The 23,348-nt window shown below is 40.6% G+C and overlaps 1 protein-coding gene across 1 annotated transcript; it reads left to right on the top strand.

The window, feature by feature from the left end:
• Positions 1-2,767: 2,767 nt before the first annotated feature.
• LOC148046575 (vomeronasal type-2 receptor 26-like) lies at positions 2,768-17,498 on the top strand. Its single transcript, XM_087714854.1, has 5 exons — positions 2,768-3,139; positions 4,062-4,892; positions 10,566-10,692; positions 11,721-12,441; positions 17,201-17,498. The coding sequence occupies exons 1-5, from the start codon at positions 2,768-2,770 to the stop codon at positions 17,496-17,498; spliced, it is 2,349 nt and encodes a 782-aa protein (XP_087570980.1).
• Positions 17,499-23,348: the final 5,850 nt, after the last annotated feature.

Genomic DNA, 23,348 nt, shown 5'->3' with positions numbered 1-23,348 from the left:
GGATAGGGCAGCCACTGGGGCCTTGGACTATGTTGTGCCTTTGCTGCCTCTGACTCGGTGCCAGGTAGCTCCTTGGTTTACCGAGGAGCTCCGGGAGATGAAGCATCAGAGAAGACGCTTAGTTAGTAGTTGGAGGGCCAGACGGTCCGAATCTGACTGAACACTAGTAAAAACATATATTAAGTCCTACTTAGTAGTGATAAAAGTGGGAAAATGGGAACATTTTTCCGCTCTTATCACACCCGCAGATAACTGCCCAGCTGCTCTGTCTAAGGTGATTCGTTCTTATTTAATCAAGGAACTGGGGAAGACCCCTTGCACGGCAGGACTGGGGAGTTAGTCCAGTATCTGCAGGACAATTGAAGGTTATTGGATTTCCTATTTAATCTTATTTAACTTTTGCCATATGTCTTTTTATGTTGTATGCCACCCTGATTTCTTTGAAGAGGGGCAGCATATAAGTCCAATAAAACCAAAAACAAAACCAAACAGGCTCTGTTTAAATTTTGCAAGACCTTCCAAGATGTGGGGATGGAGAGACACATTCAATGAAGAAAGAAAATGAATGATGGAGAGAGAGACAGAGACAGAGAGTGTGTGTATGTGTGTGAGAGAGATAGAATCTGGGTCAATATGAAGAAAAGTATGGGGAGTCTGATATATAAAAATATGGGTATCCTTATTCTACTTATCCTGGAAAGGATTGTGGGTAGAAAGAATTATGACATGTGGACATATCCAATTTTGTTTTAGAAGAAATTGAGGAAAGATTGAAATATTTTGGTGGAAAAGTGCAGATATCTCTCACTGCATGTGCCATTGTTTGCATTCACTGATCCAAAGGATACCATCTAAATGACAAATGACATCCTTTCCATCGTTAACTGAAAAAAGGCTCTGAAAGGAAGCATGATTACATTTTTGGTTCACAGCAGGGACAGTAGACATAAGCAGCATAGTGTGGTGGTTGTGGAAGAGCAAAATAGTAGCAGATCTAAAGAAGGAATCTGCAAGTGGGTTTGAAAAACTTTGGAGGGGTGATCTTGGTTTGACGTATCTATCCACTTCCAGTCCATTCGTTGAAATGAATCTTGAGAGTTTTTCTTTCTGTATTATGATTTGTTTTCATTTTGCATATTTTACTGTTCTCGGTAACAAATACCTCCTGTTAATCTGTAATTGTTTTGGGGCCAAGTTGAATGCCGTTCTGAATAGGAAATTGCCATACCCTTTTATTCTATCATGCCCCAACCTATCCTGTTATAATACTATTATTATCAAACTCTTCTCTGTATTCTCAGTGGAATTCCAGATGCTACTGGCAAGAATATCAAGACTAAATGACACAAAGAATCTACCCTATATCTTGAAGAGCTGCTACAACAGAAAGTCAGAAAGCCCAATTTTCATCCAATCTTTTCCTGATACTTTATGTTCTGTACTCTAAGAGGGAAGCTGCTCAGGGATATTTAAATTACAACTAGGAATAGATGAGGAGGAAATCCTCTGGCATGATGACTAAGATTCCACTATTGGTTCTGTTGCAGTCTCAGATAATGTACAGCTTTGCTCTGGGTCGATGTCTGGTCAGTGAACCTCTTCCCATTCCCAGATATTTAAAGGCAGGACAGTTGAAGCTGGGTGTCATAACCTTCCAAATCTATATGCTTTCTGAACCACTCTCCTTTGAAATCCCTCCCTCACATGAAAACCCCGGATTCCCTTTGTAAGACATTTTAATTTATTACATGCATTAATTGAATGGATCTTGCTGTGGATATCCTGACTCTGTAGGTTGTCTGGTTGTTCGATATTAGTCAATTCATTTCATGGGCCACTTTTATTAATACCTTATTAGTATGCTAGGATGCTGGAAAATGTAGGCTCTAAAATTTCTGCTTGCATCATCTGCAAAAGCTAAGCCACTGTTAAGCTTTTCAGGGTGTCTGGTTATTGAATTTTTGTCAATGCATTTCTTGGGCCACGTTTATAACTGCTGCCCCAGAGAAGAAGGAGTCAACCTATTTTCCAAAGCACCTGAAGGCAGGAGAAGAAGCAGTAGAAAGAAATGAATGAAAGAGAGAACAAAACTAGAACTAAGGAGAAATTTCCTGAGAGTTTGAACAGTTAATCAGTGGAATGATTTGTTTCCAGAAGTTGTGGATGCTCCAACATTTGAGATTTTTAAGAAGAGATTGGATAACCATTTGTATGAAATGGTATAGGTTTTCTCCTTGAGCAGGGGATTGAATGAGAAGACCTCCAAAGTCCCATCCGTCATTCTATTGTTTTCTTATTAATGTGATATTGTTGTGCTGGAAATGTAGGTTCCAAAATTTCTACTTGCATTATCTGTAAAATCAATGTCATCTAAAAACTATTGGACTTGGCATGATTTGACTTTGCTTCTTTTCATTTGTCAAGGTTGCTAATCTTGTACTTTAATTTTCCCTTAACTTTCTGATATTCATTTATCATCAATCAATCAATTAGCCAATCCTTACAGAAAGTACTCTGGCAAGCTAAATGTGAAGAAATTCAATACAGTCTAAAGTTTCCAAAATCACAGTCTATTTCCTCAGATGCTTCTTAGAAAAAAGACTTTACTTTCCAAATGAAATCATATCTAAGGAGCATGAACTGTATGCTTCATAGTTGATATGTAAGATCTGGACTTCATTTTGAGATGAAAAGGAAATAGGCTTGTCTTGTCACTTGATGTCAGGATAAAAAGAAAGTGTCACAATATTTATCTTCCAGCTTTAAAATGCCAGAACAATTGTCATGGGGAAAAATAGCATGCTTCATTCTGACAGAGACTAGTGAGTTAATATCATCATCTTACAGGTACTTGACACAAAACTATCAGCATATTCTGGCCTTGGAATTTGCTTTGAAGGAAATCAATGAAAACCCTCACCTCCTACCCAACATCACCTTGGGCTTCAAAATTTACAACAGTAACTTCATCAGAAGCTGGACCTATCGTGGTGCACTGGACCTTCTTTCAACAAAGGACAAATTCACCCCCAATTACAAGTGTGATGGCCAGAACAATGAAGTAGCTGTCATTGGAGGACCTTTTACAAAAATTGCTCTAGATATGGCAAATATTCTATGCAACTACAAGATTCAACAGGTGTAGTATGCTCCCTCTTTTCCCACATCCATATAATTTAATTTTATATATCCTTCCTTCCTTCCTTCCTTCCTTCCTTCCTTCCTTCCTTCCTTCCTTCCTTCCTTCCTTCCTTCCTTCCTTCCTTCCTTCCTTCCTTAGCAGAGCATTAAAAAACCTGAAGTTATAATCTCAGGCAATAAACAATTCATTGTGTACTTAAGGTATTCCAAGAGAAAATAAAATTGAAACTTTGATAGTGATTGCCATCAAATAAAACAAGAACATTAAAATAGTCAACACTTGATACATTACAAGAATTTTGGCAAGTATGCCTGGTTTTCATTCGGACAGCCTCTGTTTATGTTTCTCATATAAAGTACACAAAAATATGCAGTATATCAAAATGTTCAATGAATCCAATTACTAGGGAAAGCATTAGACACTAGAAGTATAATTGGGATCAAATATAGGCAGTTCAAGTGGAACATAGAATGTTACAGATTGTGTTGTAAGATGTGTCTGCTAAGTACGACTTTCTTCCAAATCTGAAATTATTAAAATTCTGCAGCAATGAAAATGGAGAATTGTGGTTGCTTGCAAAACTCATCCTTGTTTGATTTGCAATATAATTCAATTCCTCACTTGGACATTTTAGCTCAGTGAGGTAATCAAGACAAGGAGTATAACAGTAATTAATGTATCTTCCATGTCCATTTTAATAGCTATTGCTCGGTGGAAAAAGCAATAGCTTACATGCGGATGTGGTATCAAGAATTTTAAGGAGAAAAAATTGCCCGAAAATTTACTATGTGGTTTGCTGAATATAACAGCTGATTAAAAGTTTGCTTCTTTTAAGCTGTCTTTACACTATTCAACAATTTTATCACTAAATTTGGCATGCTTATTGCAGTAACAGCTTTCAGTTGATTTTTTCCTACAGCTAATCTATGGTTCTGCACCGGTCAATAATCAAGGAGATGTTTTCCAATGGATGTTCCCTAACGATATGCTTCAATACAGGGGAATTCTTCAATTATTATTGCATTTTGGGTGGACATGGGTGGGGATGTTTTCTCTATTCTATGATGATGGAGATTGGTTTTTACCGACTGTGGTCTCAATGTTTGCCCAGGAAGGAATCTGCTTTGACTTTATGATAAGTTACCCCAAGAAGACGTACACGAATGAGTTCTCTGAAATGTTAGAGGATGGAAATGAACTATATGACACAATCATGGGAAGCATGGCGTCTGCTGTGGTTGTACAAGCTGAATTTATGCTTACTATGAGATTATTGTTCTCTTATCAAGTTTCATCAAAAACTGACAAAGTCTGGATTATGATAGCCCAGATGGATTTCACCTCCACGTCTATTCAAAGGAACTGGCCACTACACTTCATTCATGGTGCTATATCCATTGTGGTTCACTTAGGGAACTTATTAGGATTTCAGGATTTTGTTAGGGAAAGGAATCTGGCCACCAATCAAGAAGATGGCTTTCTCAAGGATTTTTGGGAAGATGCGTTTCAATGTGCGTTCCCCAACTCCAGTGGAGAGAAGAATTTTGATGACATATGCACTGGGGAAGAGAAGATAGAGGCCGTTCCTTCATCAATTTTTGACATCCACATAAATAGTCACAGTTACACCCTCTACAATGCCATCTATACTGTGGCACATGCCTTGCATGCTCTATATTCATTCAAAAGAAAACACAAAGTTTTGCCAGATAAAAGTCAACTGAATCATCTCCTTCAAGGATCATGGCAGGTATTATTTTTAGCGTATATATGTATGCACGTATAATGTAAATTCTATTCTCACCCATATCAATTATATGTTTCTGCTCATCTCCTTACCAGAGGTTTAGGAGTTTGTGGGGTTGTGCAACATCTCAGCTGTTTCTGGCACTCCACCCTTTGGGGTAGAGAACTCTGTTGTGATTCCTGGGATTTTTTGGAGCCACTTTTCCAAATTACAACTCAAAATATGATTTTGGCCTTTTGTTTCCACATATTCTCCAGTTCTTTTTTCATGCCCAGCTTCTCATAGCTAAGGTGACCAGCTTTTCAGATTGGTAAAGAGGGACAGCTTTGACCGGGTGAGGGGTGGGGGGGCTTGATTAAAAATTTTCATAGAATGCAAAAATAGTATTGTAATATTTTTTTTATTTCAACATAACTACAATTTACAAATATAAATTGTAATTGTTGGAAAACATCAAAATTTTGATCACGTGACCATGAAAATGCTGCAAGTGTGAAAATGGTCGCTAAGTGTGAAAAATGGTCATCAGTCACTTTTTTCAATGCCATTGTAACTTTGGTCACTAAGCCCATTATAACACCCTTGTTGCCACAGTTCTTAAATGAATAACTGCAGCTGATAAGTTAGTAACATAAGTGAATCTGGTTTCCCCATTTGACTTTGTCAAAAGGTCACAAAAAGCAATTACATGACCACAGGACACTGAAACCATCATAAATACGAATCTGTTGCCAAACATCAAAATTTTGATCGCGTGACCATGAGGATGCTGCAACAGTCGCTAAGTGTGAAAATGGTCACTAAGTGTGAAAAATGGTCATCAGTCACTTTTTTCAATGGCATTGTAACTTTGGTCACTAAACAGCCATGTTCCTGACTTAACAACCACCATGATTCACTTAGCGTGGTAGTAAAAGGTCGCAAAATGAGGCAAAATCATTTAACAAACCTCTCCCTTAGCAACAGACATTGGGGGATCAATCCTGGTCGTAAGTCGAGGATTACCGGTAGCCAATTGCAAAAGTCCACTTTACTTGGAACAGGTGAGATTGTGCCTGGATCCCTTTCATGCCAACATCCCATCCTGTCCATGAGGAGAACTCCACAGGTGAACAAAAGCCCCCAATCCCCTCTCAACCTCCAGCTGTCTCTGCCATCTGCCATAACCACACATGCCCCTCAAAGGCAAAACTCAGGGGGCTGAATTCTACAGGGGGAGGAGTAAAGGGGGGATTTGAGGGGCAGCCCAAAGCACCATCTGTCTAAATTTGCATCAGGCAGGCAGTAACATTTTCATAGACCCTGATCAGAGGAGCAGCTGATCCTATGGAGAGACTCCTCCTGCATTCAGTCCCAGGCCTACAATTGGAAGTACCCCTTCCTTCCTTCCTGCTTTCACTTTCCTTCCTTCCTTCCTTCCTTCCTTCCTTCCTTCCTTCCTTCCTTCCTTCCTTCCTTCCTTCCTTCCTTCCTTCCTTCCTTCCATCCTACCCTCCCTCTTTCTTCCTTCTAGCCTTCCTTCCTTTCCATTCTTTCTCCTTCCTTCCTTCCTTCCTCTTGCCTATCTGCCTTCTGCCTTTCTCGTCTTTAGATCTCTCTTCCTTCCTCTTTCCATCCTTTCACCAAAAATCAGGATGTTTTTTTAGCATCAGCATCATTCTGCTGAAAATGCCAGATTCTGTGGTGCTTCTGGATGAGATTTAGAAAATTACAGAGACATGAGGAACCATTATATAATTTCACTCGGCGATTTGCCTGCTGAGGGGAGGCGGCAGGTTGATGCAGACCAAATCCACAGTATAATAAATACCTTCCTCCTCCTTCTCCTCGCTGCGATCTGGATGCCCGACGCCCCTTCCTTTCCTCTGCGTTCGGCCCTTTCACGTGGAGCCTCAAGATTACGAGCAATGCAGGGTTGCTACGTTAAGGGCGGCCGGTCCCAACTGGGAACTACTGCTGCTGCAGCACCTGATCCCTGCAGCAGTGGCTGGTTCTGCTCCCGGCCGCGGGCCCCTGCCCTGCTGTGTCCAGCGTGTCTTCAACAGCATGACCCGGCATCCCAAGCGGAGTTCCTCCCACTAGCTGCGTTGCGCACACGCGCGGGGATTCAAGGTATCCAGCCAGATTCATTGAATCCCCGCGCGTGTGGGCAACGCAGCTAGGCGGGCTCTGCTTCGGATAACCAGGCTATGGAGGGCATAACCTGGTCATCTCAAGCGAAGCTCCCCCCCCCACCTAGCTGCATTGCGCACAGGCACGGGGATTCAATGTATCCGGCTGGATTCCTTGAATGCCCGCGCAGGTGGACAATGCAGCTAGGCGGGCTCTGCTTGGGATAACCAGGCTATGGAGGGCATAGCCTGGTCATCTCAAGCGAAGCTCCACCCCCCGCCTACCTGCGGTGCCCACACGCGCGAGGATTCAAGGTATCCAGCCATTTTCCTTGAATCCCCGCGCATGTGGGCAACGCAGCTAGGCAGGCTCTGCTTGGGATGACCAGGCTATGGAGGGCATAGCCTGGTCATCTCAAGCGAAGCTCCCCCCCCCACCTAGCTGCGTTGCGCACACGCATGGGGATTCAAGGTATCCGGCCGGATTCCTTGATTCCCCGCGCGTGTGTGCAATGCAGCTAGGCGGGCTCTGCTTGGGATAACCAGGCTATGGAGGGCATAACCTGGTCATCTCAAGCGAAGCTCCCCCCCCCGCCTAGGTGCGTTTCCCACAAGCGTGGGGATTCAAGGTATCCGGCCGGATTCTTTGAATCCCCGCGCTTGTGGGCAATGCAGCTAGGCGGGCTCTGCTTGGGATGACCAGGCTATGGAGGGCATAGCCTGGTCATCTCAAGCGAAGCTCCCCCCGCCTAGGTACATTGCCCACACACACGGGGATTCAAGCTATCCTGCCGGATTCCTTGAATCCCCGCGCGTGTGGGCAACCCAGCTAGGCGAGCTCTGCTTGGAATGATCAGGCTATGGAGGGCATAGCCTGGTCATCTCAAGCGAAGCTCCCCCCCCCCGCCTAGCTGCATTGCGCACACACATGGGGATTCAAGGAATCCGGCCGGATTCCTTGAATGCCTGTGCATGTGTGCCACACAGCTAGGCGTGGGGACCTCTGGGTTGTGCACGTTTGGTATGACCTGGCCAGGGAGGGGCAGCGGTAGCGAGCCGGGCGGGCAACCCGCTTACTGTTGAAGACACGCTGGATGCGGCAGGGCAGGGGCCTGCGGCCAGGAGCCGCTTCTGGCTGCTCCCGGGTGGCGATCCCACCACCATCCACTCACGGCTCTTCCTGCCCACATGCCCAAAGTCTCCCAGCCTGCCTGGGGCGAGTCAGCTGTAGTGCAGCCGGTGGTGGGCAGGAAGGCTTCTGGCGGCTTCCGGGTGGCGATCCCATTGTCATCCGCCCCCTCACTCGCTATGCTACCCCACCCATGCGAGTGCAGCAGATGGGCAGGAGAGCGAGCCATCGAAGAAGGTGCCAAAATTAAGCGGGATGTTTTGGGAACGGCCCTGGACGCAGGAAAAATTATGACAAAGCGTGCCTGTCCCACCAAATGCGGGGCATCTGGTCACCCTACTCATAGTCCTTCTTTCTCAACTAGCCAATATTCTATGCAGATGTCACTATGCCAGCTACTTGGTTATGCCATTCACTGCATGCTGTTCCTGACTATATCTTACACTCCTAGTATTGTTGGTAGGACCATCTCAAATATCTGTTTGCATAGTCTGTACCTTGGATCCTGTCTAGTGTGGTAGATCCCTGCTTCTATGGTTCTTCTGCTGCTACAATTAGACATTTCCAGCTGCTAATAGGATTTCCCAATGTTTGAAAGTTCAGATATCTGTTGAGAGCCCATCCCTTGGAGAGTCTTCTATTGCCATGGCACTTGCTCTGATTGATTTTCCTATCATGTCTGCTGCTGCTTCAGGCATTCCCTCAGCATTCTCTCAGCAGCTCATCTTTAGATGACATCTTACTCATGTACTCGTAGATGCTGTGCATCATGACCAGGACAGTGGATTAATTATTCTTGAATGAAAACTCCAATAATTAATCAGGAATGTATTTTTTTTGGGGGGGTGTCTCTTTTTTCCAAAAGTCCCCTGAGTTCCTTGTCTAATCATTTATATAAAACCTTTCTCACTTTTGTCATTGAGTTGCATCATTTTCTGAGGACCGTCTCATTTAACAATAATGCTGGGGAGCCTGTTTCCTTTGATGAAAGTGGCCAATTGGTGTCAGGATTTGATCTAATCAACTGGATCACCTTCGCAAACCAGTCCCTTCTTAGAGTCAAAGTTGGAAATTTAGATGTACATACTTCAGAAGAAATGAAATTCACCATCCAGGAGAAAGACATTGTTTGGCCTGCCAGTTTTAATCAGGTAGGCTGGATCCACCTTTTGTGTGACCATCCCTAAAAAGACAACATTAAAAGCAAAACTTCCAAGACCATGTTCCAGGGTTGAAATTTTGGCAGGTTTTGGCAGGTTCTGGAGAACTGGTAGTATAAATTTTGAGTAGTTCTGGGAACCAGCAAACACTACCACTGGCTGACCCAAGGAGTGGGGAGGAAATGGGGAGTTTGCAATATGCTCCCACCAGGAGTGGGGAGGAAATGGGGAGTTTGAAATATCCTTCCCCTGCCACACACACTAAGTCACGCCTACAGAACCAGTATTGAAAAAAATGAAGTTCACCACTACTATGTTCTAAAGCAGAAGTCCCCAAATTCTTCAGCTATATGGCTTCCCTTCATGAAGTGTTAGATTGCTCATCAAACTCCAGAGGTTTATTGTATAAATGTAATGAATAGTACTTCAACTAGTATTACAACAATGGAAAGTCTCAAAAACCTTTGGAGGTCTGTACTGACCACTTTGAAGGACACTGTTCCATAGTTTGCCAGAGTAAAGTATGACAAAAAAAGTGAACCAAGTTTTACATTTTTTTTCTGTATAGTTTTTTTTTTAAAAAATTCCCATCTTCCCTACAGATTTGTCAAATAATTAAGTACTGCGGCTCATACGCAGTATTTTGCTTTTGTACAGGTTTCCATCTGTTGACATTCCAGAGGTTGTTATGATTTCCTTGGTTTGTTTTCACTATATTACTATTTCCATATATATGTTTTCTATTCATCTGGAAAATAATTAATAATTAGGTAAAGGTTCCCGTTGCATACACGTGTTAGTCATTCCCAACTCTAGGGGACGATGCTCATCTCCGTTTCAAATCCGAAGAGCTAGCATTGTCCGAAGACATCTCCAGGGTCATGTGGCCAACATGACTAAACACCAAAGGTGCACGGAATGCTGTTACCTTCCCACCAAAGATGGTTCCTATTTTTCTGTTTGCATATTTACATGTTTTCAAGCTGCTAGGTTGGCAGAAGCTGGGACAAGTAACGGGAGCTCAATCTGTTATGCAGTTCCAGGGTTTCAAACTGCTAAATTGCTGACCTTTTGATCAACAAGCTCTGATTGCCGATTGTCTTAGCCTCTGAGTCTCTGCATTACACAATAATTACACAAGAATTATTGTTCTTTAATTGAAGAAAAATGCTTGAGAAACATTTTAGACTCTGAACAGGATACACAAGAAAGAATGAATCTTGTGGATAGACCCAATACTGGCAAATCATTTTCCTTTTCTCTGGTCTCCTTTCAGGTTCAACCCCTTTCTGTGTGCAATGATCACTGCCGTTCAGGTTATAGAAAAACCATGAAAGAAGGGAAACTGTTCTGTTGCTACGACTGCCTTCCATGTTCAGAAGGAAAGATTTCAGCACAAGTGGGTAAGATATGTGTCAATAGAATTTCATTGAATAAAACTAATGTTTTATTCAATGAAATGCAGCCGGGCGAGCGATATTGGGTGTACCGAGATACACCCATATTACACCTATCCTCTGTGAGCTGCACTGGCTGCCAATTGGTCTCTGAACGCAATTCAAGGTGTTGGTCATTACCTTTAAAGCCCTACGTGGCTCAGGACCAGCGTATTTGTGAGACCGCCTACTGCCACATACCTTCCAACAGCCGATAAGATCCCACAGGGTGGGCCTCCTTAGGATGCCGTCCGCCAGACAGTGTCGGCTGGCGGGGCCTCGGAGGAGAGGCTTCTCTGTGGCTGCTCCGACCCTGTGGAATCAGCTACCCCCAGAGGTCCGGACCTCATCCACCCTCATGGTCTTCAGAAAAGCTGTTAAGACCTGGCTGTTCCGGCAGGCCTGGGACTGTTGACCTTATTATGTAGGGTCCAGCCCCAATCAGAACTTATGCATGATGGAGAATTTTTAAATTTTTTATTTTTATTTTGTTTGTTTTCTTTTGTTCTGTGCAAGCCGCCCAGAATGGGAGGATTGGGTGACCTATAAATCTAATAAATTAAATTAATTAATTAAATTAAATTAATGTGTTGATTGGTCGATTTCTGCCTCTGTTATTCAAGATTCCTTGCCTCCCATTTCACTTGAAAGTTAAGATTTTTACACCTCACAATCAGAAGTAGTATGTTGCTGGTTCGCACCAGTTCGGGCGAACCAGTTGTAGCAAGGCTCCGCCCACCCAACCTGACATCATCAAGAACCTTCTGTGCATGCCCAGATGTGCACATTCCCGCTACTGAAATGGTAGCGAAGAAAATAGAATACCATCTCTGCCCCCAACATGATGCAGTTTAAGTTTTAATTGAACTTATGCGGGATCAGAGTTGAGGTTGCAGAAGAAAATCTATTTTTTCCTATCCATTCTAACAAACATTCAGGTCTATATGTCTGCTTCAGTTGTAGCAGTATAAACAATGTAGTGTCTTCTTTTTCAGATGCAGATGACTGTGTCTCATGTCCAGGAGAACAATATGCAAATGTCCATAAAAATGCATGCATTATCAAAGAGATCACCTTCCTGTCTTATCAAGAACCTTTAGGAATTATGTCTTTGGTGTTTGCATTCTCCTTTGCTTTCATGACAGTAATTGTGCTTGCTACATTCATTAAGCACAATGACACACCAATTGTCAAAGCCAACAACCAGAACCTCTCCTACCTCCTCCTCACCTCTCTTCTCTTCTCCTTCCTTTCTGCTTTCCTTTTCATTGGTCGGCCTACCATATTGACATGTCTCCTTCGACAAGTTGCTTTTACCTTCATATTTTCAGTAGCAATTTCTTGTGTGCTGGCCAAAACTATCATTGTAGTTCTTGCTTTCATGGCCACCAAGCCAGGATCTGGAATAAGGAAATGGGTAGGGAACAGATTGTCTGCTTCTATTGTCTTTTCTTGCTCCTTCCTTCAAGCTTTTCTTTGTGTCATTTGGCTATCAACCTCTGCCCCATTTCCAAATTTTGACCTGTATTCCCTGCATAAAGAAATTATACTGGAATGTAATGAAGGGTCAACTTACATGTTTTATTGTGTCTTGGGCTTTATGAACATTCTTGCCCTAGTCAGTTTCTTGGTGGCCTACCTAGCTAGGAACTTGCCTGACACCTTTAATGAAGCCAAGTTCATCACCTTCAGCATGCTGATTTTCTGCAGTGTATGGTTGTCTTTTTTCCCAGCCTATCTGAGCACCAAGGGCAAATATATGGTAGCTGTGGAAATCTTCTCCATTTTTGGCTCTAGCGCAGGGTTACTGGCTTGCATTTTTTCCCCAAAATGTTATATTATTATATTACGGCCTGAACTAAATAAAAGAGAACACCTAGTAAGGCAGAAGTAATATCTTCAAGTTGTTTACTGAGCATCACTGACAATTCCATGTACTTTATCCTTTTATCATATTTTATATATTTCTTAAATTATTGTATTCTGTTCCAAATTCATTTTAGTCTGTATTTTATTCCAATTCCATTTTAAATCATATTTTATTTGAATTTCATTTTAAATTGTATTTTTTAAAATTTTATTTTAAATTGTATTTTTTAAAATTTTATTTTAAATTGTATTTTTTAAAATTTCATTTTAAAATGCTTTTATCAAATTTTAGTAATAATTCATTTCTGGAACTGCACTTTGGTATTGCCCATGGGCTAATCAATAAAGACTCAATGTCAATGTGAATTATAATTCCATGTGATAAAGAAGATTTTTACCTTTGGAAATAGGTTTGTTTAAATATCTCAGAGCTTTTGCAAACTAGATATATCCCTAGGCTTAAATTAATTTTTATTATATTTTAAAATACTAAAGCAAGTGTTTGTGCTCTTTGTATTTTTTTAAAATAACTTCTAATTTCCTATATATTGAGAGGAGGGCATACTTGTTCAAGGATGTTTTTTGCCAGAAAGACAGAAATTAATTCCAAACATTATGTCAGGCCTCCAGTCATATTGCTTTCTGGATCTTTGGCCTGCCACACTCTCTTTCAGTTTACTATGCTGTTTCATTAGGGGGAATTGGGAGGGGAAATAGTAAGGAGTAGAATGTGTTGTTGTAAAAATAAAATTCCTTTCTAGAAGCCAAGGTCATCTTTTGTCTCTATACCTCTGCACCTGACTGGACCTCGATGGCTGGAACTGCCAGCACTGCAGTGGCAGATTGGATCATGTGATGGACTTGTGGGTGTGTGGCCAAATCATGAACTTTCAACTGGGTGGGGAGACTCAGGAAGCTGAGATTCGGGTTTCCACAGATGTGCCAACATGTCTCTCTTAATAAATTGGAACTTAGAGCAATACTTTGCCTTGGACTCTGATTTAATTTGGGGTGTTATTTGGAACCTTGACACATTAATTTTAATTTCCCTACTTTGTTCTTTTCATCACTTATCACATCACAGACAAATCTGGCATTTTTTCAGAAGAAGATTAACGATATCAAGTGTGGGCTGCTGCCAGCATTCCTACCGTTTTGGCATGCAAAAGTTTGTACAAATTCTCGCATTGCTCACGTGCATGCCAAACAAATGTTCTGTGTGCATGCGCACTTGCACCTAAAAAGCTCTGCACATACACACATTAGAAAAGGAAAAAAATACGTTTTTTTGCAATGAAGATTGTTCTGTGCATGAGGAGAACAGAAAATCAAGATGGCCCCAACAACGATAGAACCATTTCGAGGGAGTGGCAAGCCTAGTTATTACCTACTCAACCGAACCAGTCCAAATGGGTAGAAACCCACCTCTGTACCATATCCTTCAGTTTTTGTAGTCTGGAAAACTTCTAGAACCCTCCAAGGAATGCAGAGAAGAAGTTGAAACCTCCTATTTATTATATTCATTGAGAAAATATTAATACTGCAGGTGAACAGGAGCATCTATATTCAATCATGCATTATAGACCTTATAGATCCATTCAATTCCCAAGGGACTTGGGAAACATTTTATACTGCTGTAATAAATTCAATCTGGCCTCATGGTATGGCAAACTGAATTTGGTATCTGGTGGTACATGGCTCTATATTAGTTACTGTGAGAGGTATCTTGGAAAAGTTGGGTGTTGAGATGGGCATATATCCAAAGAAATGAAGTTCACCATTCAGGAGGCCATTGTTTGGCCCACCAGTTTCAATAAGGTAGGCTGGATGCATCGGTTATGTGACCATCCTTTCAAGTATGACAATAAAAGTAAAGATTCCCAGGCCATATTGCATTGCAAGTGTCCCCAAACTCTTCAGGTCTCTGGTTTTCCTTTGTGAAGAAGGGAAATTAGATTATGCTAGATTGTTCATCAAACTTCAAAAATATATTACATGAAATTCATTTAATAAATAGTATTTTAAAAAATATTAGAGTACTGACTGTGTCTTGGGCTTTATGAATATTCTTAGCCAAATCAGTTTCATGGTTGCCTATCTAGCTAGGAACTTGTCTGACACCTTTAATGAAGCCAAGTTCATCACCTTCAGCATGCTGATCTTCTGCAGGGTGTGCTTGTCTTTTTTCTGAGCACCAAGGGCAAACACATGGTAGCTGTGGAAATCTTCTCCATATTTGGCTCCAGTGTGGGGTTACTTGCTTGCCATTTTTTTATCCAAATGTTATATTATTATTTTACGGCCTGAACTAAATAAAAGAGAAAAGCAAGTGAGGAGGAAATGAAATGTCCAAGTTGTTTACTGATCATTGTTGACAATTCCATGTGATAAGCAAGATGTTTACCTTTGAAAATAAGGTGTATGAAAATATCTCAGTCTTGAGGAAGTTCTCATAATTTAGACATATTGTTAGGTTTAAGTGAAGGCATCTTATATTTTAAACTACTAATGCAAGTGTTTGTGCTCTTTTTAAAAAGGTAAAATATTTTTCTAATTTTCTTTATATCAAATAGATAACATACTTGTTCATGGATATTTTGTCCTGAAAAAACAAAAATAATCAGAAAGTTTAATTTTAAATTTTAATATGCATATTCTGGGTTTTTTTTTGGGGGGGAGGGGATCACTTGTCATATCACAGGTGTATCTAATGAAGACTTTGTCAACTATATACCACTACTCTCTAGAGGAAGATTAACCATGTTTTTAGTGTTGGCCAGCAACTCCTAGAACTGTCCACGAAATCCAGAGAAGGAGTTGATTGAATAGATAATTTCCTATTTAGTGTATTCATCAAGAAAATAAGAATATTGCATATGAATTAAATAACAGAAAATGTTAAAATGTTTAATAAGCATTATTGAAGAATATGGTGAATAGATTTTGAGAATAATGGTTATAGCTATTTTGTGTATAAGATTGTGTGTATAAGATTTATGTATTTAAAAGAGATTATATCCAGTCATTACACTGCCATTGTAGATATAGAATTGTAGATATCCAATTTTGTTTTAGAAGAAATGGAGGAGAGATTGAAACATTTTGGTGGAAAAGTGCAATGGCATGCATTTATGGTTCAAAGCAGGGACAGTAGACCCAAGCAGCATAGGGGTAGTGGTGGTGGTTGTGGAAGAGCAAAATAGTGGCAGATCTAAAGAAGGAATCTGGGAGTGGGATTGAAAAACTTTGGAGGGGCGATCTTGGTTACATGTTTCTATAAACTTCCGGTATATTCGTTGAAATGAATCTTGAGAGTTTTTCTTTCTGTATTAATATTTTGTTTTCATTTTGCACATTTTACTGTTTTCAGTAACAAATACATCCTGTTAATCTGTAATTGTTTTGGGGCCAAGTTAAATGTTGCTCTGAAAAGGAAATTAATTGCCATACCCTTTTATCCTATCCTGTCCCAACCTATCCTCTTATAATACTATTATTATCAAACTCTTTTCTGAATTCTCAGTGGAATTCCAGATGCTACTGGCAAGAACATTAAGACTAAATGACACAAAGAATCTTCCCTATATCTTGGAAGCTGTTAAAGCAGAAAGGCAGAAAGCTCTATTTTCCTGATACTTTATGTTCTGTACTCTAAGAGGGAGTCTGCTCAGGGACATTTAAATTACAGATAGGAAGAGATGTGGAGGAAATCTCCTGGCATGATGCCTAAGATTCCACTATTGGTTCTATTGCAGTCTCAGATAATGTACAGCTTTGCTCTTGGCCGATGTCTGGTCAGTGAACCTCTTCCCATTCCCAGATATTTAAAGGCAGGAGAGTTGAACCTGGGTGTCATAACCTTCCAAATCTATATGCTTGCTGAACCGCTCTCCTTTGAAATCCCACCCTCACATGAAAACCCTGGATTTCCTATGTAAGACATTTTAATTTGTCACATTCATTAAATGAACTGCTCTTGCTATGAATACCCTGACTCTGTACATTCTCTGGTTCTTCAATATTAGTCAATGCGTTTCATGGGCCGCTTTTATTAATGCAATATTTTTATGCTAGAATGCTGAAAAATGTAGGCTCTAAAAATTTCTGCTCTCATCATCTGCAAAACCTAAGCCACCTAAGGAAAACTTGCCTAGTCTTTGATTTTTCATTCCTCATTGTTCCTAGTCCTTTAAATTTCCCTTAAATTTCTGATATTCTTTTGCATTCAGTCAATCTTTAGAGTCCCCTGTAAAGTTATACATGCAATAATTTATTATTGTCTAAAGTTTCCAAAATCACAGTCTATATTCTCAGATGTGGGCTTTGTGAGAAAATGGGCTTTACTTTCCAAATGAAATCCATTCTAAGTGGCATGAACTGTATGCTTCATAGTTGACATGTAAGATCTGGACAATTTTCCTATCTCCAAGTGCTCATTTTGAGATGACAAGTAAAAATAGGTCTTTCTTGGCACTTGTTGTCAGGCTAAGGAAAAAGTGTCACAATAGTTCCCTTCCAGCTTTAAAATCCCCTAGTGATTGCCATTGGAAAGCAATGTATGCTTCATTCTGACAGAGAATAGTGAGTTAATATCATCATCTTACAGGTATTTGACACAAAACTATCAGCATATTCTGGCCTTGGAATTTGCTTTGAAAGAAATCAAGGAAAACCCTCACCTCCTACCCAACATCACCTTGGGCTTCCATGTTTACAACAGCAACTACATCGGAACCTGGACCTATCGTGGTGCACTGGAGCTTCTTTCAACAAAGGGCAAATTCACTCCCAATTACAAGTGTGATGGCCAGAACAATGAAGTAGCTGTCATTAGAGGACCTTATACAAAAATCACTCTGGATATGGCAAATATTCTGTGCAACTACAAGATTCAACAGGTGTAATATGCTCTCGTTTTCTCCCCAATCATACAAATTATATGACCTACCTATCTACCTACCTACCTTCCTTCCTTCCTTTCTCTCTCCCTCCCTCTGTCCCTTCCTTCCTTCCTTCCTTCCTTCCTTCCTTCCTTCCTTCCTTCCTTCCCTCCTTCCTTCCCAACAGCACATTAGGAATGTTGAGTTTATACTCTCAACCAGTTACTAATTTGTGGGATAGCTCAAGAATTCATTTCAAAGAGAAGAAACATGAGGGTTGAGGTTTCACAAGGATTCTGATGAAACAAAACAACTAAGAACCTTGAAATAATTAACACTTGACAAATTAAAACGAAAATCTTTTTTGACCGGTTTGCATGTTTTTATTTTGGTCAGCTTCTATTTTTGTTTTTCATACAAAATTATAAAAATGTACATGATATGTCAATTGTTCAGTGAATCCAATGACTAGGCAAAGCATTACACACTGTAAACTATCAACTGTCTTTACTCAATGCATCAATTCTGTCACTAAATTTTGCATCCTTACAACAGTAACACATTGCAATTATATTTCTTTCTAAGCTCATCTATGGTTCGGCACCTATCAATAATCATGGAGATGTTTTCCAATGGATGTTTCCTAACAATATGCTTCAATACAGGGGGATTTTTCAATTATTGCTATATTTTGGGTGGACATGGGTGGGGATGATTTCTCTAAACTATAATGATGGAGATTGGTTTATACCTACAATGGTTTCAATGTTTGCCCAGAGAGGAATCTGCTTTGACTTTATTAAAAGTTACCCCAAGAAGACAATCAGTGACCAGATGGCTGAAATGGTAGAGGATGGAAATGAACTATATGACGCTGTCATGGCAAGCATGGCATCTGCTGTGGTTGTACAAGCTGAATTTATGCTAAGTATGAGGTTGTTGTTCTCTTATCAAGTTACATCAAAAACTGACAAAGTCTGGATTATGATAGCCCAGATGGATTTCACTTCCACTTCTATGCAAAGGAATTTCCCTCTAGACTTCATTCATGGTGCTATATCCTTTGTGGTTCACTTAGGGGACTTGGTAGGATTTCAGGATTTTGTTAAGGAAAGAAAGTTGGCCACCAATCAAGAAGATGGCTTTTTCAAGCATTTTTGGGAAGATGCCTTTCAATGTGCGTTCCCCAACTCCAGGGGAGAGAAGAATTTTGATGCCATATGCACTGGGGAGGAGAAGTTTGAGACTCTCCCTTCTTCGATTTTTGATATGAACATGAATAGCCACAGTTACACTGTCTACAATGCCGTCTATGCTGTGGTACATGCCTTGGAGGATCTATATTCATTCAAAAGGAAACACAAAGTTTTGCCAGGTACAAGTCAACCAAATCTTCTCCATCAAGAATCATGGCAGGTAACATTTTCAGTTTATGCATGTATTTTATAAATTGTCTTTCCGTACCCATTATTTGTGAAATGTTTCTTACTGAATCTTGAGTCCTCTTCCAGAGTGCCAGGAGTTTGGTCTGCTTGCACACTATGCTAGAGGTTTCTAGTGCTGCATTTTTCTGGACGGAGATATCTGATGTAGTTCCTGGATTTAATCAGAGCTACTCTCCCATCTTAGGCATTCCAGCCCCAAGTGCTCCCATTACACCTGGAACCACTTTGGCCTTTTCTTTCCATGTGTTCTCCAGTTCCAACTTCAGTCCATACTTCTCCAGCTTCTCATTTTTCCTGATGTTGCTGTCATTCTACAGCATTGCATATACCACCACCTTTGTCTTTTTGTCCTTAAGTGCTATGATTATTTATGGTTGATTGACTGGTTTCGGCCCATCTATCTGGATCTGGAAGTCCAATAAAATCTTAGCTTTCTTATACTCCAAACATCATCTGTGGGATCTCTCATCTGAAATTAGGAGATCTAGTCATTACTCTGTGCAGATGTTCCTGTTCACAATGTCTTTTGGTTGATCGTGCCCTTCATTGTGTACTGTTCTTGCCTTCATCTGACAGACCAGAAATATGTGTTGAACTGTCTCTGGGACCTCTCTCCATAGGCTGCTTCTTAGATCCTGTCATGTTTTTAGACAGCTTCAATGTGTCTGGTACTTAGTGTCTGTTCTTGTAGTACATCAATGCCTCATGCTCTCTTTTGGTCCAGCAACTGGAAGGACTTCCTAAAGTCTGCCCTCTCAGCTATCTGATGTACATCCCATGCAGGGTCTTGTCTTGCCGTGACAGTTCCTGTAATTATTTTCCTATCATGTTCGCTCTTACCTCAGGAATTCTGTCAGCAGCTCATCTTCAGGTACCATCTTACTGATGTGCTATTGGATGCCCTGGGGTTTATCCAGGACAATGGATTCTATTGATCTTAAATAATACTTAAATTATATTATGGATATAACAAGCAATAATTAATCAAGAAATATATTATAGGTCTCTTTCTTCCAAATGTCCTTTAAATATTTGTCTAATCAATTTTATAACATCTTGACTTCTTTTTCTCATTGAGCTGCATCATTTTCTGAGGACTGTTTCATTTAACAATAATGCTGGGGAGCCTGTTTCCTTTGATGAAAATGCCCAATTGGTGTCAGGATTTGACATAGTCAACTGGATCCCCTTGCTGAATCAATCCCTTCTTAGAGTCAAAGTTGGAAGCTTAGATGTACATATTTCTGAAGCAATGAAGTTCACCATTCAGGAGAAAGCCATTGTCTGGCCCACCAGTTTTAATCAGGTAGGCTGAAAGAATTTATTGTGTGATTCAAAAACAATAATTATGAAAGCAAAGATTCGAAGATCACATTCTATCGGAGAAGAGCTCAAAGTGTTAAGCTCTTTATTTTCCCTTCATGAGGTCATAGATTGTTCATCAAACCCCCAAATATTTATTACATGAAATTAATTCCCTTCAAAGACAACATAAAAAGCAAAGATTCCAAGCTTCTAATATCACATTCTAGCAGAAATCCCCCAATTCTTCAGCTCTTTAGCTTCCCTTCATGAAGGGTCAGATTGTTCACCAAATTCCCAAAGTTTATATTAATTTAATAAATAGTCCTTTAACTAATATTACAGTAATGACAACAGCAGCAACAATGGAAAGTCTCATAAACCTTTGGAGGGCTGTCCTGACATCTTTGAAGGACACTATTTTTTACTTTGCCAAAGTAACGTAAAGGTAAAGGTTATCTTCACACCAGGGATGTACAGTCAGGGGAGGCAGGGGAAATGGGGCCTCACCAGTGTCATGAGGAAAAGTAAAGAAAAATTAAAAGGAAAAAGGCTAAGGTAGTTTAGTGCTGACTGTAGTGGGAGAAGAGAGAACTTTGGGCCTCCTTTGCATAAGGAATTTTTCACCTTTTAAACCTTGCTCAGAGTTAAGCAAGGGTTAAAAGGTGAAAAATTCCTTATGCAAAGGAGGCACGTGGTTCTCTACCTTCTGATCTGGCAATAGCAAATCTTGCCTAAGTTGCTGATAGTTTTGTGTCAAGTAACTGTAAAATGATGATATTAACTCACTATTCTCTGTCAGAATGAAGCATGCATTGCTTTCCAATGACAATTGCTGTGGCATTTTAAAGCTGGAAGGAAACTATTGTGACACTTTTTCCATAGGAAACAGACTCCCCAGCATTATTGTTAAATGAAACAGTCCTCAGAAAATGATGCAGCTCAATGAGAAAAAGAAATCAAGATGTTATAAAATTGATTAGACAAATATTTAAAGGACTTTTGGAAGAAAGAGGCCTGTAATATTTTCTTGATTAATTATTGCTTGTTGTCATAATATCTAAAATATAATTTAAGTATTATTTAAGATCAATAGGGTCCATTGTCCTGGATAATCCCCAGGGCATCCAATAGCACATCAGTAAGATGGTACCTGAAGATGAGTTGCTGACAGAATTTCTGAAGTAAGAGTGGACATGAGAGGAAAATAATTACAGGAAGTGTCACGGCAAGACAAGACCCTGCATGGGATGTACATCAGATAGCTGAGGTAGCAGACATTGGGAAGTCCTAAGAGCCAAGGTGGCGCAGTGGTTAAATGCAGCACTGCAGGCTACTGCTAGATCAGCAGGTCAGCGGTTCAAATCTCACCGGCTCAGGGTTGACTCAGCCTTCCATCCTTCCGAGGTGGGTAAAATGAGGACCCAGATTGTTGGGGGCAATATGCTGACTCTCTGTAAACCGCTTAGAGAGGCCTGAAAGGCCTATGAAGCGGTATATAAGTCTACTGCTATTACCAGTGGCAGGACCAAAAAACAGCATGAGGCATTGATCATAGTACTACAAGAACAGACAGTAAACACAAGAAACATTGAAGCTGTCTAAAAACGTGACAGGATCTAAGAAGCAGGCTATGGAGAGAGGTCCCAGAGGCAGTTCAACACATATTTCTGGTCTGTAAGATGAAGGCAAGAACAGTACACAATGAAGGTCACAAACAAACAACTGACATTGTGAACAAGAACATCTGCACAGAGTAACAACTGGATCTGCTAATTTCAGATGGGAGATCCCACAGATGATGTGTGGAGTATAAGAAAGCTAAGTTTCATTGGACTTCCAGATCCAGATAGATGGGCCGAAACCAGTCAATCAACCATAAATAATCATAGCACTTAAGGACAAAAAGACAAAGGTGGTGGTATATGCAATGCTGTAGAATGACAGCAACATCAGGAAAAATGAGAAGCTGGAGAAGTATGGACTGAAGTTGGAACTGGAGAACACGTGGAAAGAAAAGGCCAAAGTGGTTCCAGGTGTAATGGGAGTACTTGGGTCTATGATGCCTAAGATGGAAGAGTAGCTCTGATTAAATCCAGGAACTACATCAGACATCTCCATCCAGAAAAATGAATCACTAGAAACATCTAACATAGTGTGCAAGCTGACCAAACTCCTGGCACTCTGGAAGAAGCCTCAAGATTTAAGAAGAAACATTTCATACATAATGGAGAAGGAAAGACAATTTATAAAATATATATAAACTGAAAATGTTACCTGCCATGATTCTTGAGGGAGAAAATTTGGTTGGCTTGTACCTGGCAAAACTTTATGTTTCCTTTTGAATGAATGTAGAGCATTGAAGGCATGTACCATAGCATAGATGGCATTGTAGACAGAGTAACTGTGGCTATTCATGTTCGTGTCAAAAATTAAAGAAGGGAGAGTTTCAATCTTCTCCTCCCCAGTGCATATGGCATCAAAATTCTTCTCTCCCCTGGAGTTGGGGAACACACATTGGAAGGCATCTTCCCAAAAATGTTTGAGAAAGCCATCTTCTTGATTTGTGGCCAACTTTCTTTCCCTAACAAAATCCTGAAATCCTACCAAGTCCCCAAGTGAACCACAAAGGATATAGCACCATGAATGAAGTGTAGAGGCCAGTTCCTTTGAATAGACGTGGAAGTGAAATCCATCTGGGCTATCATAATCCAGACTTTGTCAGTTTTTGATGTAACTTGATAAGAGAACAACAACCTCATACTTAGCATAAATGCACCTTGTACAACCACAGCAGATGTCATGCTTGCCATTACAGCGTCATATAGTTCATTTCCATCCTCTACCATTTTAGCCATCTGGTCTGGTTTTTTTTAATGGTTTTATTAAACACTTATAGGCCGCCCTTTTCCCTGAGGGGACTCAGGGCGGCTTACAATAATGAGGGAGGGGAGTGCAAGACAAGACATAAAAGAAAATGTGAGTAAAAATAATTAACAATAAAAGCACAACATTCACTCGGCATTCGGGCAGGGAAAGAGTAAAGTCCTATCCCCAGGCCTGACGGGATAGCCAGATCTTAAGGGCCGTGCGGAAGGCCTGGACGGTGGTGAGGGTGTGGATCTCC

This window comes from Thamnophis sirtalis, unplaced genomic scaffold (assembly GCF_051295495.1).
Source record: "Thamnophis sirtalis isolate CommonGarterSnake01/CBP01778 unplaced genomic scaffold, rThaSir2_p1.2 scaffold_4, whole genome shotgun sequence".
Taxonomy (NCBI): Eukaryota; Metazoa; Chordata; class Lepidosauria; order Squamata; family Natricidae; genus Thamnophis; species Thamnophis sirtalis.
The sequence above is the reverse complement of the archived record's forward strand: the minus strand, read 5'-3'. Positions and strand labels throughout refer to the sequence as shown.